The sequence below is a fragment of the Macaca mulatta genome, chromosome 9 (genome assembly GCF_049350105.2).
Source record: "Macaca mulatta isolate MMU2019108-1 chromosome 9, T2T-MMU8v2.0, whole genome shotgun sequence".
In the NCBI taxonomy this organism is placed as follows: Eukaryota; Metazoa; Chordata; class Mammalia; order Primates; family Cercopithecidae; genus Macaca; species Macaca mulatta.
In genome coordinates, this window is record NC_133414.1 from 106,975,143 (window position 1) to 106,988,162 (window position 13,020).

At 36.3% G+C, this 13,020-nt stretch overlaps 1 protein-coding gene across 7 annotated transcripts in view; it reads right to left on the bottom strand.

Moving 5' to 3' along the window:
• The window catches only part of CYP2C8 (cytochrome P450 family 2 subfamily C member 8), a 29,137-nt gene extending 24,896 nt beyond the window's left edge, over window positions 1-4,241 (bottom strand). For 3 of the 7 annotated variants that reach the window (XR_013397664.1, XR_013397663.1, XM_077944875.1), the window contains exons 1-3: window positions 3,799-4,177; window positions 2,409-2,571; window positions 2,087-2,236 (exon numbers count right to left, since the gene is read on the bottom strand). Coding sequence is in view for 5 of the 7 variants with exons in the window: in XM_077944875.1 (XP_077801001.1) it covers window positions 2,087-2,236; window positions 2,409-2,571; window positions 3,799-3,966 (481 nt within the window). In the remaining 2 variants the exon portion in view is untranslated. 7 annotated transcript variants of the gene reach the window in all.
• Window positions 4,242-13,020: the final 8,779 nt, after the last annotated feature.

Consider the following 13,020-nt stretch of genomic DNA (forward strand, 5'->3'; position numbering starts at 1 on the left):
AAATAAACATATTACTTTTACCTTAAATATGAGTTGAGCATTCCAGTCTAGCTAAGCAATGTCATTTCACAAGTGGTAATTCACATCCACTGCTTTTATTTAAACTCTTTTAACCCAAGGGTATCTTTTATTTTGGAAGGAAAAAGAAGACTTTTTCAAAATCCTAATAATTCAAGTTTTTAGAGCAGAATCATGTCTGTCTGCAAAGCCTCTGGACAATAAAACACACAGATAGGAAGAGAAAATTTGGGGACCTAGAAATGTCTTACATACAGTGAATAGCTGAAAGTATAATGTGCTGAACCAACAGGAATTAAAGTTAGGGAGATTGTGGGTGAATGCATGTGTCTGAGGGAACAAATGTGAAAAGCAGGTACATCCATATGGCATAGAAGAAAAACTAATATAAATGAGCATTAAGTATAACAGATTTGTTTATCTAAATAAGTAAAATGTTAACTTTTTATTTCAAATCTAAATCCCAGTAAAGCTAACCAAAACATAAATTGATAAATGGAATCTTTTTATTTCTTTTTCAATTTGTAAAAAATGAATGTCCTTCCTTTGGAATAATGTTTATCATTTTCAATCATCTTCCAAATTTAATTAATTTGGGCAAAACTACTCTTGTGGATTCTGGGATATTATTCAGTATAGTTATCAAGATAAGTATGTTTTAATAAAGTTTTAAATTTGACCATAAGTTAAGCCAAATCTGTCATTTTACAGGTAAATAAATTATTAAAAAGGCTTTTTTTTTTTTGGTACAGGAATCTCTAAAATGAAATTGCTGTAACCAAGTGACTAGTGAACATAAATGGAAAGGGTGCCCAGATTCACATCGATAGGTACTAAATAAGAGTGACATAAAAGGAAAGGGTTCTGAATAAAGTTGGAACATTGAACAACAGGAAACCTGCTGAGTTAGCAACTTCTATGCCAGACTCCTTTAAACATTACTGGGCTCTAAAGTTTCAGAAAAACAGTTGTTTTAGCCAAGGGGGTGAAAGGTAATTTAGGAAGCCTTGGTGAGTGTGTGTGTGTGTGTGTGTGAGAGAGAGAGAGATTCTCAGGTACAATCTGATATCCAGGTTTTTTTTTTTTTTACTGCATTTGGGAGAGTGAATTTAAAAAGGTAATTTTATATCCCAGCTGATAATCACACTGATTATAACAAGCACTTCATAGGTGAGTAAATTGGCAGTGGGAGAAAAATGATTCGCACAAATTTCAAAGCTAAGATCCAATACAGTGGAAAAAAGATGACAAAACTGAAAACATAGCCAAATTACATTTAAGGAAGATAAGATAAAGAGTTTTTCATAATAGTTAAAATCTAGTTAAATTATTTATAAATTAGTATTTGTGTATTTTGCTGAGTTATACTGTAGATTATATTTACTCAAAATATATAAATTGTTACAGTAAGTAGTGGTTAACAAGAAATAATTAATCCTGACAGTTTTCAAATAGTACCGTGTTTCCTGAGAAATAACAACTGATGAAAACTGTACTGAGATATACCTAAGAAAGTGAAACCATACATAGTGTCATTACTGGCCAGAGCTGTAGGCATGGACCTGGAAGGAATTCCCAGACATGTGAGTCTGACCATATGAAAAAACTCTAATTAAATGAAAGCACATGTCACTTGGTTCATGTTCCATAAGGTGTGATGAGGTCATTTTCACCATGTCCACTTTCCTAGTGTTCTCTGGTGAAATGTTCTGGTGAAGGTAATGCAGATTTATGCTATGGGGGAAACCTTCTTCTTTAACTCTTTTCAAAAAATGAACTCAAGACCCTTATTTATTATTTCTGATTTGAAAACAAGGGAAAAAAACTGAGCAGAAAATAGGATTAAATGACCTTTGATTCCTATACCCTATGAACCAACACATTTATACAGGTAAAGCACAGGTACACAAAATTTCCCTTGTCTGTGCTTCAAACCTCCCTCCACCACCTGAGGGCTGACAACCAGGATGCACAATGAAGATCTGGTCACCCCTGAAATGTTTCCAAGGATGTCATTAGTGAAGACAGCTAACTGTTAAGGTCAGTGATGCAGAGTAGAGTCACCCACCCTTGGTTTTTCTCAACTCCTCCACAAGGCAGCGGGCTTCCTCTTGAACACGGTCCTCAATGCTCCTCTTCCCCATCCCAAAATTCCGCAAGGTTGTGAGAGAGAAACGACGGGTCTCCTTCCATCTCTTTCCATTGCTGGAAATGATTCCTAACAAAAAAGGGGGGCAGAAACTGGGAGAATTCATAGCCAAGGAAGAAAGTGCTGCAACACCGGGCAGCTAGGCAGATAGGCTAAGCTCTGCTGAGAAGCTTTTTAGGGCTCTGTTTTCCATCTTCCTCACCCCAGTTACCAAAGCTGACACAGGTATATGCACACCTACCAAGTCCGTTAGTAATTCTTTCAGATATTGGCAAAATGCCTCTTCCAGAAAACTCCTCTGCATTATCAATCAGGGCTTCCTTCACTGTCTCATATCCATGCAACACCACTACAGGATTCATGCCAAAATACACGGTGAACACAGGACCATAGACTTTTGAGAACTGGGAAAGGAAATGCAAATAGCAGCAAAATAAGTCGCTATTTGCTCCAAATATTACGTATGATTCAGACTGATATTTTCATTGTATTTTTTAATGTTTATATTTGCCACACATAGATTCAATATTTCTGAATTTTGTACATAAATGTGATGGTGATTGTCATAGCTGCCACTTATAGATGACCTATGATATGCTGTGCAATAACCCAGGCAATTGGTACACAAATCACAGTTCATCCTCACTTCAACACATTGAGCACATTCATTTGCCCTGTTTTAAAAATGAAGAAACTGAGGCCAGAGAATTCCAAATTCATTCTCAGAGTCCCACGGGTAATATATAGAAGTTCCAAACTTGAACCTCTGCTAATTTAAACTGATGCTTGAACAATTTATCACTCCCCCATGTCCACCTTGAGGCCAATACCCGGTTAAGGACTTCAGGGTCACCTGTAAAGCTCTTACCATGAGGATTCTGATTCAGCAGTCCTGTGATCAACCCTAGAAATCTGTATTATCAGTGTCACCCTAGGCAATTCTGATGCCCAATCCAGTTTGTAACTGCTGGTATTACCAATACGGAAAGATGAAGTACCACAAAGTTAGAATCAGGACATTCAGCAACTCCTGAAAAAAGAATTTCTTCCATTCTCCAGCAACCTTGACCACAGACAGTGACTTTGTTCAGAATCCAGAAGAATTATGTTAACCACCAATTGGGCCCTGACTGATTACTTCTTTCTTTCATGCATGTATGCTTGTCCTGAACCCACAAATATTTCTGTCATATCAGCCATCAAATGAATCTTCAGAGAAGTTCAATTTTCATGACGATTCTGAATAAAACACATGACTACTGCAGTAGAGGACTTATTGGATGAAATTTCTAATCACACATATTTCCCTTCACCTTCAGTCAAAAATCATAGCAAAACACTCTGAAGCAAAGAGGTGAACAGCACTTCAAACTTTTGACATTGTGTTAAATGATTCTATCATACAATGACCCCAATGATTCTGTATTCACAAAATGCATCAACTCACTCTACTATTTCTGACAATGACAGACTTAGAAAGACAAAAGAAACATCAAAGAAGTTCAGAGGGATTATTTTGCTTTACAATGATCTATTAAAATAGAGTGCTTCCAGGAATATATTTTGTCTAAAAATAGCAGTCAAATAACTTACCCTTTGCAAGTGACTGGAGGAACATAAAGCATACTTACATTGCTGAAAGATTTGCAGATGTCCTTAACATCTATCTGTAGCATATTTCCAATAATAGGAAGAGGAGTGGGGCCAGGAGGGAGTTTCCTTCTCCCAGAGCTCTGTCTCCAGAGTGAAAAGAGAAGCACAAAGGAGAGACAGAGCACCAGGACCACAAAAGGATCCATTGAAGACTTCTCTTCTTATTAATACAGCTGAGAGCTTGCACTCCAAGGCTTTTATAACACTCCCTGCTAATTCAGTGTGTGTCTGTTTGACATGTAAAGTAAGCAATCACCTAGGTCCAATTTATACTTTTTTTCTGTGTGGACTTTGGCCCATGGATAGAGATAAAATGTTCGTTTGTCCTACTCCTTCTTTGCAGTGCCCATCTAGGAGATTCTGGTTTAATTATATTGGATTGGAGCCCAGGTATTGGTAATTAAAAGTTCCTGGTTGTTCCAATGTGCTGTGATGATGGAGAAATACTGAAGTAAATGATTCTATGTTCCAATATACTCAAAATTCAATATTCTCAGATTAATGACCAGTTGGGAATTTATGACTTTGAGGGAAATCAGTGTATTCTGTATGTCGTGTATAAAAAATGTACATTGTAATGCTATATCAAAAAATAGAAGACTTAACCCTTGATAACAAAAGCCTTTCAAATATTTAGTATAGTTCACTTAAAATACAACTGCCTAAACATGAAATACTGAATATAACTCATACATGTTGAATGACTGCACATATATCAAAGTATTAGCTAATAAATGTATATATATATTGAATTGTATATAAATGATATACATAAATATGTATTTATGTTATTACATAATAATATTTATGTTATTATTACATTATTGTAATGATAGGTGATTGTTTACATGTCAAAGAGACACACTGAATTAGCAGGGAGTGTTAATACGTTCTTACATAACAAAAACACATATTTATATTATTATTAAATATTATATTAGATATATATAAATGTATATTCACCATTAAAAGAGACTGGAATGTAGAGATTGTCATTTTTTATTTTTCAAATGGGGGAAGAAACTCTGGGAGAACAGGACACCTGTCAGTGCCACACAGCTCATCACTGGTAAAACCGGGATTTGAGCAGAGATCTTCTGATGCCCATTGGGGTGCATTACCACTTGCACCAGAGCTGGCTCAAGAACAATTTTAGAAAAACAAAACAACCCCAGACATTAGTTACTCTGAAGATACACCACCTTGACTCTGTTCAGAAAGCAACAGGCTTCACATTAAATAGAAGTCCATTATTTGTTTATAAGGATAAGAGGACCAGAGATGCTCAAAAGAAGAAATAAAAATTAGAGTTCTGCCCTCTGCATCACCTCACAAGTGAAAGTTGTTCAGCGCTATTAAGGAAAGGGCCAACCTCACATAATTTATGGCAGAGGGCTTGACAATCTATGGCTTCTCCACCTCCCAGTCACCTCCAGACATAGCTGCTTCTATTGTTTTTGGTTTGTTATTGTTACAAATAATAGAATGTAATCGTACACAGCAAGGAAGAGAAATTATATACAGAACAATAGTTGTGGATTCAATAGAAGATGGAACATAGGGAAATCATTGAATGGACCCAGGGCACAGAACGACTGTAATGTGCAGACCTGAATGGGAACTGATAGTCAATGGTCATGAAGATCTGAATTCAACTGGATTTATGAACATTCCTAGATCACTAATGACAAAGTGTATGTACAAAGGCATGATCTGAAAAGATTACCTTTATTCTAAATTGACTAGTACAGTTATTTCCAGCTCTTTCATTAGGAAAATATTAAGACCCAGTTATACAATGTTTTATCGATTATGTTTACAGACATTATGACAAATTTACAGAGAATTTTCACACTCATCACACCTCTTTTTATTCTCTCAATTATCTTTGCCCCCTGTAAAATTATTCCCAGTTTAGAGAGGAGAAAGTTAGACCATGGAGATTCAGTACTTTAGCTAAGGGCACACAGAATGCAAGTGACCAAGCCGGGGCTGGAAACCATAACCCCTGCATCTTGCTGCCTTCTTTTTAAGCAAAACATTCAGTTAAACTGGGGCACCAAGATTTACTAAAATTCAACACTTGTGGATTGATCTAATCAGTGACTTTCAAAATAAACATTAATTTAGTTAATAATTCTAGCACCAGTTGAGTAAAATGTAGGTCAGACGTGTTTGGTTTTATAACCTTTAAAAGGTGAGTGAGTCCAGGTCCTGGTGAACCCTTTATCCAGGGCAAAGGGAAGCAGTAATTTACTGCCTCACTCACATAGGTATAAGTTAGTTTATTTGGATAAAATAAGTTCACTTTCTCTCTTTAGTGTAATAATTTTATCCTTGAGAGACAGTTGTCCTTGCTTTGCTCCTTGTTTCTTCTCTTGAGCTGAGGCTCCTACCTTGACCTTTCTCTTTATAGAATAAAAGCAATGTAGATCATTTAAAGACAGATAGGATCTCTGAGATCTACTAATTTAATTTTGCTTTGTTTGTCAGGAATGAGCAATTGGCGACTCAGTGAGTTAGAGCATTATCAATACACCAGTAAAAGATTTTGTATTAGAATCCCAGTTTTCCTGCTTGGTGGTTCAGTGAAATACCCCATCTCATAGAATTCCCACCTGAGTCCAAATGATCAAGAGTGTATTAGCATTAATTAAGCCCTCCACAGTCACAGATTAACACCAACCTCAGCTTGGTTAGAGTTGTGAATTAGAGCGGGGTTTTTTAAATTAATAGAACTTATTTTTATAGCAATTTTAGGCTCCCAGCAACAGTTCCCACAAACCCCTTCCCAGCACCTACAAATAGTCTTTCCCACAATCAACAACCCCAATCAGCAGGGTTCATTAGTTACAGTCAGTGAACCAACAATAAGGCATATCATCAACCAAAGTTCAAAGTTTACATAGGTTTTACTCTTTGTGTTGTACATTCTATAAATTTGACTGATGTACAATGCCATATATCCATCATCGTAGCATCATACAATATGGATTTGCTGTCCTAAAAATCCTCTGTGCTCTGCCTGTTCTCTCCCTTCCCTGCAAGTCCTTGGTAAGAATTGAACCATAGTTCACTTTAGTGTTGCCGTAGTTTTGCCTTTACTATAAGAGATTGTTATATAGTTGGAATCACACAGTATGTAGCCTTTTCAGACAGGTTTCCTTCACTTACTAATACGCAGACGGTTTCTCCGTGTCTTCTCATGGCTTGAAAGCTCATTTCTTCTTACCACCAAATAGTAATATAATAATATTCCCTTGTATTGATGTACCACAGTTTATTCATCTAGTGAAGGATATCTTGGTTGCTTCCAATTTTGGCAATAATGAATAAAGGTGCTATAAATGTCCATGTGTAAGTTTTGTGTGGACATATGTTTTCAATTCATCTGGCAAATATCAAGGAGCAAAACTGCTGGATCACGTGGTAAGCATATTTTAGTTTTGTAAGAAGCCACCAAACTCTCTTCCAGAGTGTCTGTAACATTTTGCATTCATACTAGCAATAACTAATAGTTCCCATTGCTTCAAATCCTTGCCAACATTTGGTTTTATCAATGTCTTAGATGTTCTTATTGTAAAGGTGTGTGTCATTGTTGTCTTCGTTTGCAGATCCCTAATTATGTGTAATGTTGAACAGTTTTCATGCTTATTTGACATCTGTTTATCTTCTTTGGTGGGGTGTCTGTTCAAATCTTTTGCCCATGTTTCTATTAAGGGTGTCCAGTTTTTTATTGTTGAGCTTTAAGAGTTCTTTGAGTATTTTGGATGACAGTGTTTTATTCTTATAAAGATATATTCTTGTATCTTTTGGAACTATTATTCCTCTTTTAGATGGACTTCTCCTTCCCTTGATAGTGTCTTTTACAGAGTAGAACTTTGTTGTTTAAACAAAGTTCAGATAATTGATTGTTTCTTTCACGGATTGTGCACTTGTTGTTGTATTTGAAAAACCATTGCCAAAGTCTTCTATATTTTCTCCTATATTATCTTCTCAGAATTTTATAGTTTTGTGTTTCACATTTAGTTCTATAAACAATTTGGAGTTAACTTTTGTGAATAGTGTAAGATCTACATCTAGATTCTTATTTTTGCAAAAACATCTTAAGACAAGTGGGACTTAATTAAACTAAAAAGCTTCTGCACAGCAAAGAAATAAATAACAGAGTAAACAGACAACCTACAGAATAGGATAAAATATTTGCAAACTATGTATTCAGAAAAGAGCTAATATCCAGAATTTATAAGGAACTCAAAGAAGTCAATAAGACAAAACAAATAACCCCATTAAAAACTGGGCAAATTTCCAATTGTCACAGGCTATTGTTGCATTTGTTTTAGAGGTCTTAGTTATGAATTATTTGCCTAGGCCAATGTCAGAATTTTTCCTAGGTTTTCTTCTATGAATTTTATGGTTTTAGGTCTCACATTTGTCTTTTATCCATTTTATGTTAATTTTGATATGCAGTGAGAATTAGGGGCCCAATTTCATTCTGTTTATGGCAAGCTAATTTTCCCAGCACCATTTATTGAATAGGATGTCCTTTCCACAGTGTATATCTTTGTCAGCTTTGCCAAAGATCTGTTGGCCATAGGTATGTGGCTTTATTTATGGGTTTTCTATTCTGTTCTAATATAGGAGTAAGGATTTCACACTATTTTTGTAAGGTTTACAGTAGAGAGACTCTCTTTATTTTGCAATTTATTTTTCTTTAATTTTTAATTTCTGTGGGTACATAGCAGGTGTACTTATTTATGGAGTACATGAGATGTGTTTATACAGGCATGTAATGTGTAAACCTCCCCCCCCAAAAAAAGAAAAAGATGGAAGGGAAGGGAAAGGAAAGGAAGTGGGAGAGGGGAATCTTGCTCTGTCTCCCAGGCTGGAATGCAGTGGCGAGATCTTGGCTCACTGCAACTTCTGCCTCCTGCGTTTAAGCAATCCTCTCCCACTTCCTTTCCTTTCCCTTCCCTTCCCTCTTTTTCTTTCTTTTTTTTTTTTTTTTTTGTGTGTGTGTAAAAATCACATCACGAAGAATAGTATATCCATCTCCTCAAGCATTTATCCTTTGAGTTACAGTACAATTATACTCTTAGTTATTTTAAAATGTGCAACTCAATTATTAATGACTATAATCACCTTAGTTTTCTATCAAATAGTAGGTCTTTTTTATTTTAACTATTTTTTTGCATTCATTAAGCACCCCAAATACCCCCCACCCTCCCACTACCCTTCCCAGCCTCTTGTAACTATGAGACAGTAACTTTAATAGAGAGTAGAGTTACCAGAGGATGGGAAGGGTAGTGGGAGAATGGGGGGTATAAAATGAGTTAAATTTCTTTGATTTTTAGGACCCACAAATAAGTGAAAACATGCAATGTTTGTCTTTCTGTGTCTGGCTTATTTCACTTAACATAATGATCTCCAGTTGCATCTACGTTGTTGCAAATAACTGGATCTCATTCTTTTTTTTATGGCTGAATAGAACTTCTTTGTATATATATGCCACATTTTCTTTATCCATTCACCTGTTAATGGACACTTAGGTTGATTCCAAATCTTGACTTGTAAGTTGGATTCCTAGGTATTTAATTCTCTTTGTAGCCATTGTGAATGGGAGTTCACTCATGATTTGGCTCTCTGTTTGTTTATTATTGGTGTATAGGAATGCTTGCGATTTTTGCACATTGATTTTGTATCCTGAGACTTTGCTGAAGTTGCTTATCAGCTTAAGAAGATTTTGGTCTGAGACGATGGGGTTTTCTCAATACACAATCATGTCATCTGTAAACAGAGACAATTTGACTTTTTCTTTTCCTAATCAAATACACTTTATTGCTTTCTCTTGCCTGATTGCCCTGGCCAGAACTTCCAACACTATGTTGAATAGGAGTGGTGAGAGAGGACATCCTTGTCTTGTGCCAGTTTTCAAAGGGAATGCTTCCAGTTTTGCCCATTCACTATGATACTGGCTGTGGATTTGTCATAAATAGCTCTTATTATTTTGTTAGACGTTCCATCAATACCTAGTTTATTCAGAGTTTTTAGCATGAAGGGCTGTTGAATTTTGTCAAAGGCCTTTTCTGCATCTATTGAGATAATCACGTGGTTTTTATCATTGGTTCTGTTTACATGATGGATTACATTTATTGATTTGCGTCCCAGGGATGAAGCCAACTTGATTGTGGTGGATACACTTGGATGTGCTGCTGTATTCGGTTTGCCAGTATTTTATTGAGGATTTTTGCATAAATGTTCATCAGATTATTGGTCTAAAATTCTCTTTTCTCGTTGTGTCTCGATGCTGGCCTCATAAAATGAGTTAGGAAGGATTCCTTCTTTTTCTATTGATTGGAATAGTTTCAGAAGAAATTGTACCAGCTCCTCTTTGTACCTCCGGTAGCATTTGGCTGTGAATCCTTCTGGTTTGGGACTTTTTTTTTTTTTTTTTTTTTTGGTTGGTAGGCTATTAATTATTGCCTCAATTTCAGAGTCTGTTATTGGTCTATACAGAGATTCAACTTCTTCCTGATTTAGTATTGGAAGGTTGCATCTGTCCAGGAATTTACCCATTTCTTCTAGATTTTCTAGTTTATTTGCATAGAGGTGTTTATAGCATTCTCTGATGGTAGTTTGTATTTCTGTGGGATCCATGGTGATACTGCCTTTATCATTTTTTATTGCATCTATTTGATTCTTCTCTCTTTTCTTCTTTATTAGTCTTGCTAGCAGTCTATCAATTTTGTTGATCTTTTCAAAAAACCAGCTCCTGGATTTATTGATTTTTTGAAGGGTTTTTTGTGTCTCTATCTCCTTCAGTTCTGCTCTGATCTTAGTTATTTCTTGCCTTCTGCTATCTTTTGAATTTGTTTGCTCTTGCTTTTCTAGTTCTTTCAACTGTGATGTTAGGGTGTCGATTTTAGATCTTTCCTGCTTTCTTTTGTGGGCATTTACTGCTATAAATTTGTTGCTACACACTGCTTTAAATGTGTCCCAGAGATTCTGATACATTGTGTCTTTGTTCTCTTTGGTTTCAAAGAACATCTTTATATCTGCCTTCATTCCGTTATTTACCCAGTAGTCATTCAGGAATAGGTTGTTCAGCTTTCATGTAGTTGTGTGGTTTTGAGTGAGTTTCTGAATTCTGAGTTCTCACTTGATTGCACTGTGGTCTGAGAGACAGTTTGTTGTGATTTCTGTCCTTTTCCATTGGCTGAGGAGTGCTTTAATTCCAATTATGTGGTCAATTTTAGAATAAGTATGATGTGGTGCTGAGAAGAATGTATATTCTGTTGATTTGGGGTGGAAAGTTCTATAGATTTCTATTAGGTCTGCTTGGTACAGAGTTGATTTCAAGCCCTAGATATCCTTGTTACCTTTCTGTCTCATTAGTCTGTCTAATACTGACAGTGGGATGTTAAAGTCTCCCATTATTATTGTGTGGGAGTCTAAGTCTCTTTGTAGGTCTCTAAGGACTTCCTTTATGAATCTAGGTGCTCCTGTATTGGGTGCATGTATATTTAGAATAGTTAACTCTTCTTGTTGCATTGATACATTTAACATTATGTAATGCCCTTCTTTGTCTCTTTTGATCTTTGTTGGTTTAAAATCTGTTTTATCAGAGACCAGGAATGCAACCCTGCTTTTTTTTTTTTTTTTTTTTTTTTTTGCTTTCCATTTGCTTGGTAGATCTTCCTCCCTCCCTCCCTTTATTTTGAGTCTATGTGTCTTTGCATGTGAGATGGGTCTCCTGAATACAACACACTGATGGTTCTTGACTCTTTATCCAATTTGCCGGTCTGTGTCTTTTAATTGGGGGCATTTAGCACATTTACATTTAAAGTTAATATTGTTATGTGTGAATTCGATCCTGTCATTATAATGTTTCCTAGTTATTTTGCCTGTTAATTGATGCAGTTTCTTCCTAGCTTCAATGGTCTTTACAATTTGGCATGTTTTTGCAGTGGCCGGTGCTGGGTTTTGTTTCTTTTCATGTTTAGTGCTTCCTTCAGGAGCTCTTGTAAGGCAGGCCTGGTGGTGACAAAATCTCTCAGCATTTGTTTGTCTGTAAAGGATTTTATTTCTCCTTCACTTATGAAGGTTAATTTGACTGGATATGAAGTTCTGTACTGAAAGTTCTTTAAGAACGTTGAATATTGGCCCCACTCTCTTCTGACTTGTAGGGTTTCTGCACAGAGATCCACTGTTAGTCTAATGGGCTTCCCTTTGTGGGTAACCTGACCTTTCTCTTTGGCTGCCCTTAATATTTTTTCCTTATTTCAACCTTGGTGAATCTGACAATTATGTATCTTGGGGTTGCTCTTCTCAGGGATTATCTTTATGGTGTTCTCTGTATTTCCTGAATTTGAATGTTGGCCTGCCTTGCCAGACTGGGCAAGTTCTCCTGGATAATATCCTGAAGAGTATCCTCCAACTTGGTTCCATTCTCCCCATCGCTTTCAGGTACACGAATCAAACATAGATTTGGTCTTTTCACATGGTCCCATATTTCTTGGAGGCTCTGTTCATTTCTTTTTACTCTTTTTTCCCTAATCTTGTCTTCTTGCTTTATTTCATTAATTTGATCTTCAGTCACTGATATCCTTTCTTCCACTTGATCGAATTGGCTATTGAAACTTGTGCATGCATCATGAAGTTTTCATGCCATGGTTTTCATCTCTATCAAATCATTTAAGGTCTTCTCTACACTGTTTATTCTAGTTAGCCATTCATCTAACCTTTGTTCAAGGCTTTTAGCTTCCTTGAGTTGGGTTTGAGCATGCTCCTTTAGCTCAGATAAGTTTGTTATTTTCGACCTTCTGAAGCCTACTTCTGTCAACTCATCAAAGGCATTCTCTATCCAGCTTTGTTCCATTGCTGGTGAGGAACTGTGATCCTTTAGAGGAGAAGAGGTGGTCTGGTTTTTAACTTTTCAGGTTTTTTTGCTGAAAATTTAAATTTTCAGCTTTTCTGCTGTGGTTTTTCCCATCTTTGTGGTTTTATCTACCTGTGGTCTTTGATGTTGGTGACCTACAGATGGGGTTTTGGTGTAGACATTCTTTTTGTTAATGTTGATGCTATTCCTTTCTGTTTGTTAGTTTTCCTTCTAACAGTCAAGTCCCTCAGCTGTAGGTCAATTGGAGTTTGCTGGAGGTCCACTCCAGACCCTGTTTGCCTGGGTATCACCAGCAGAGGCT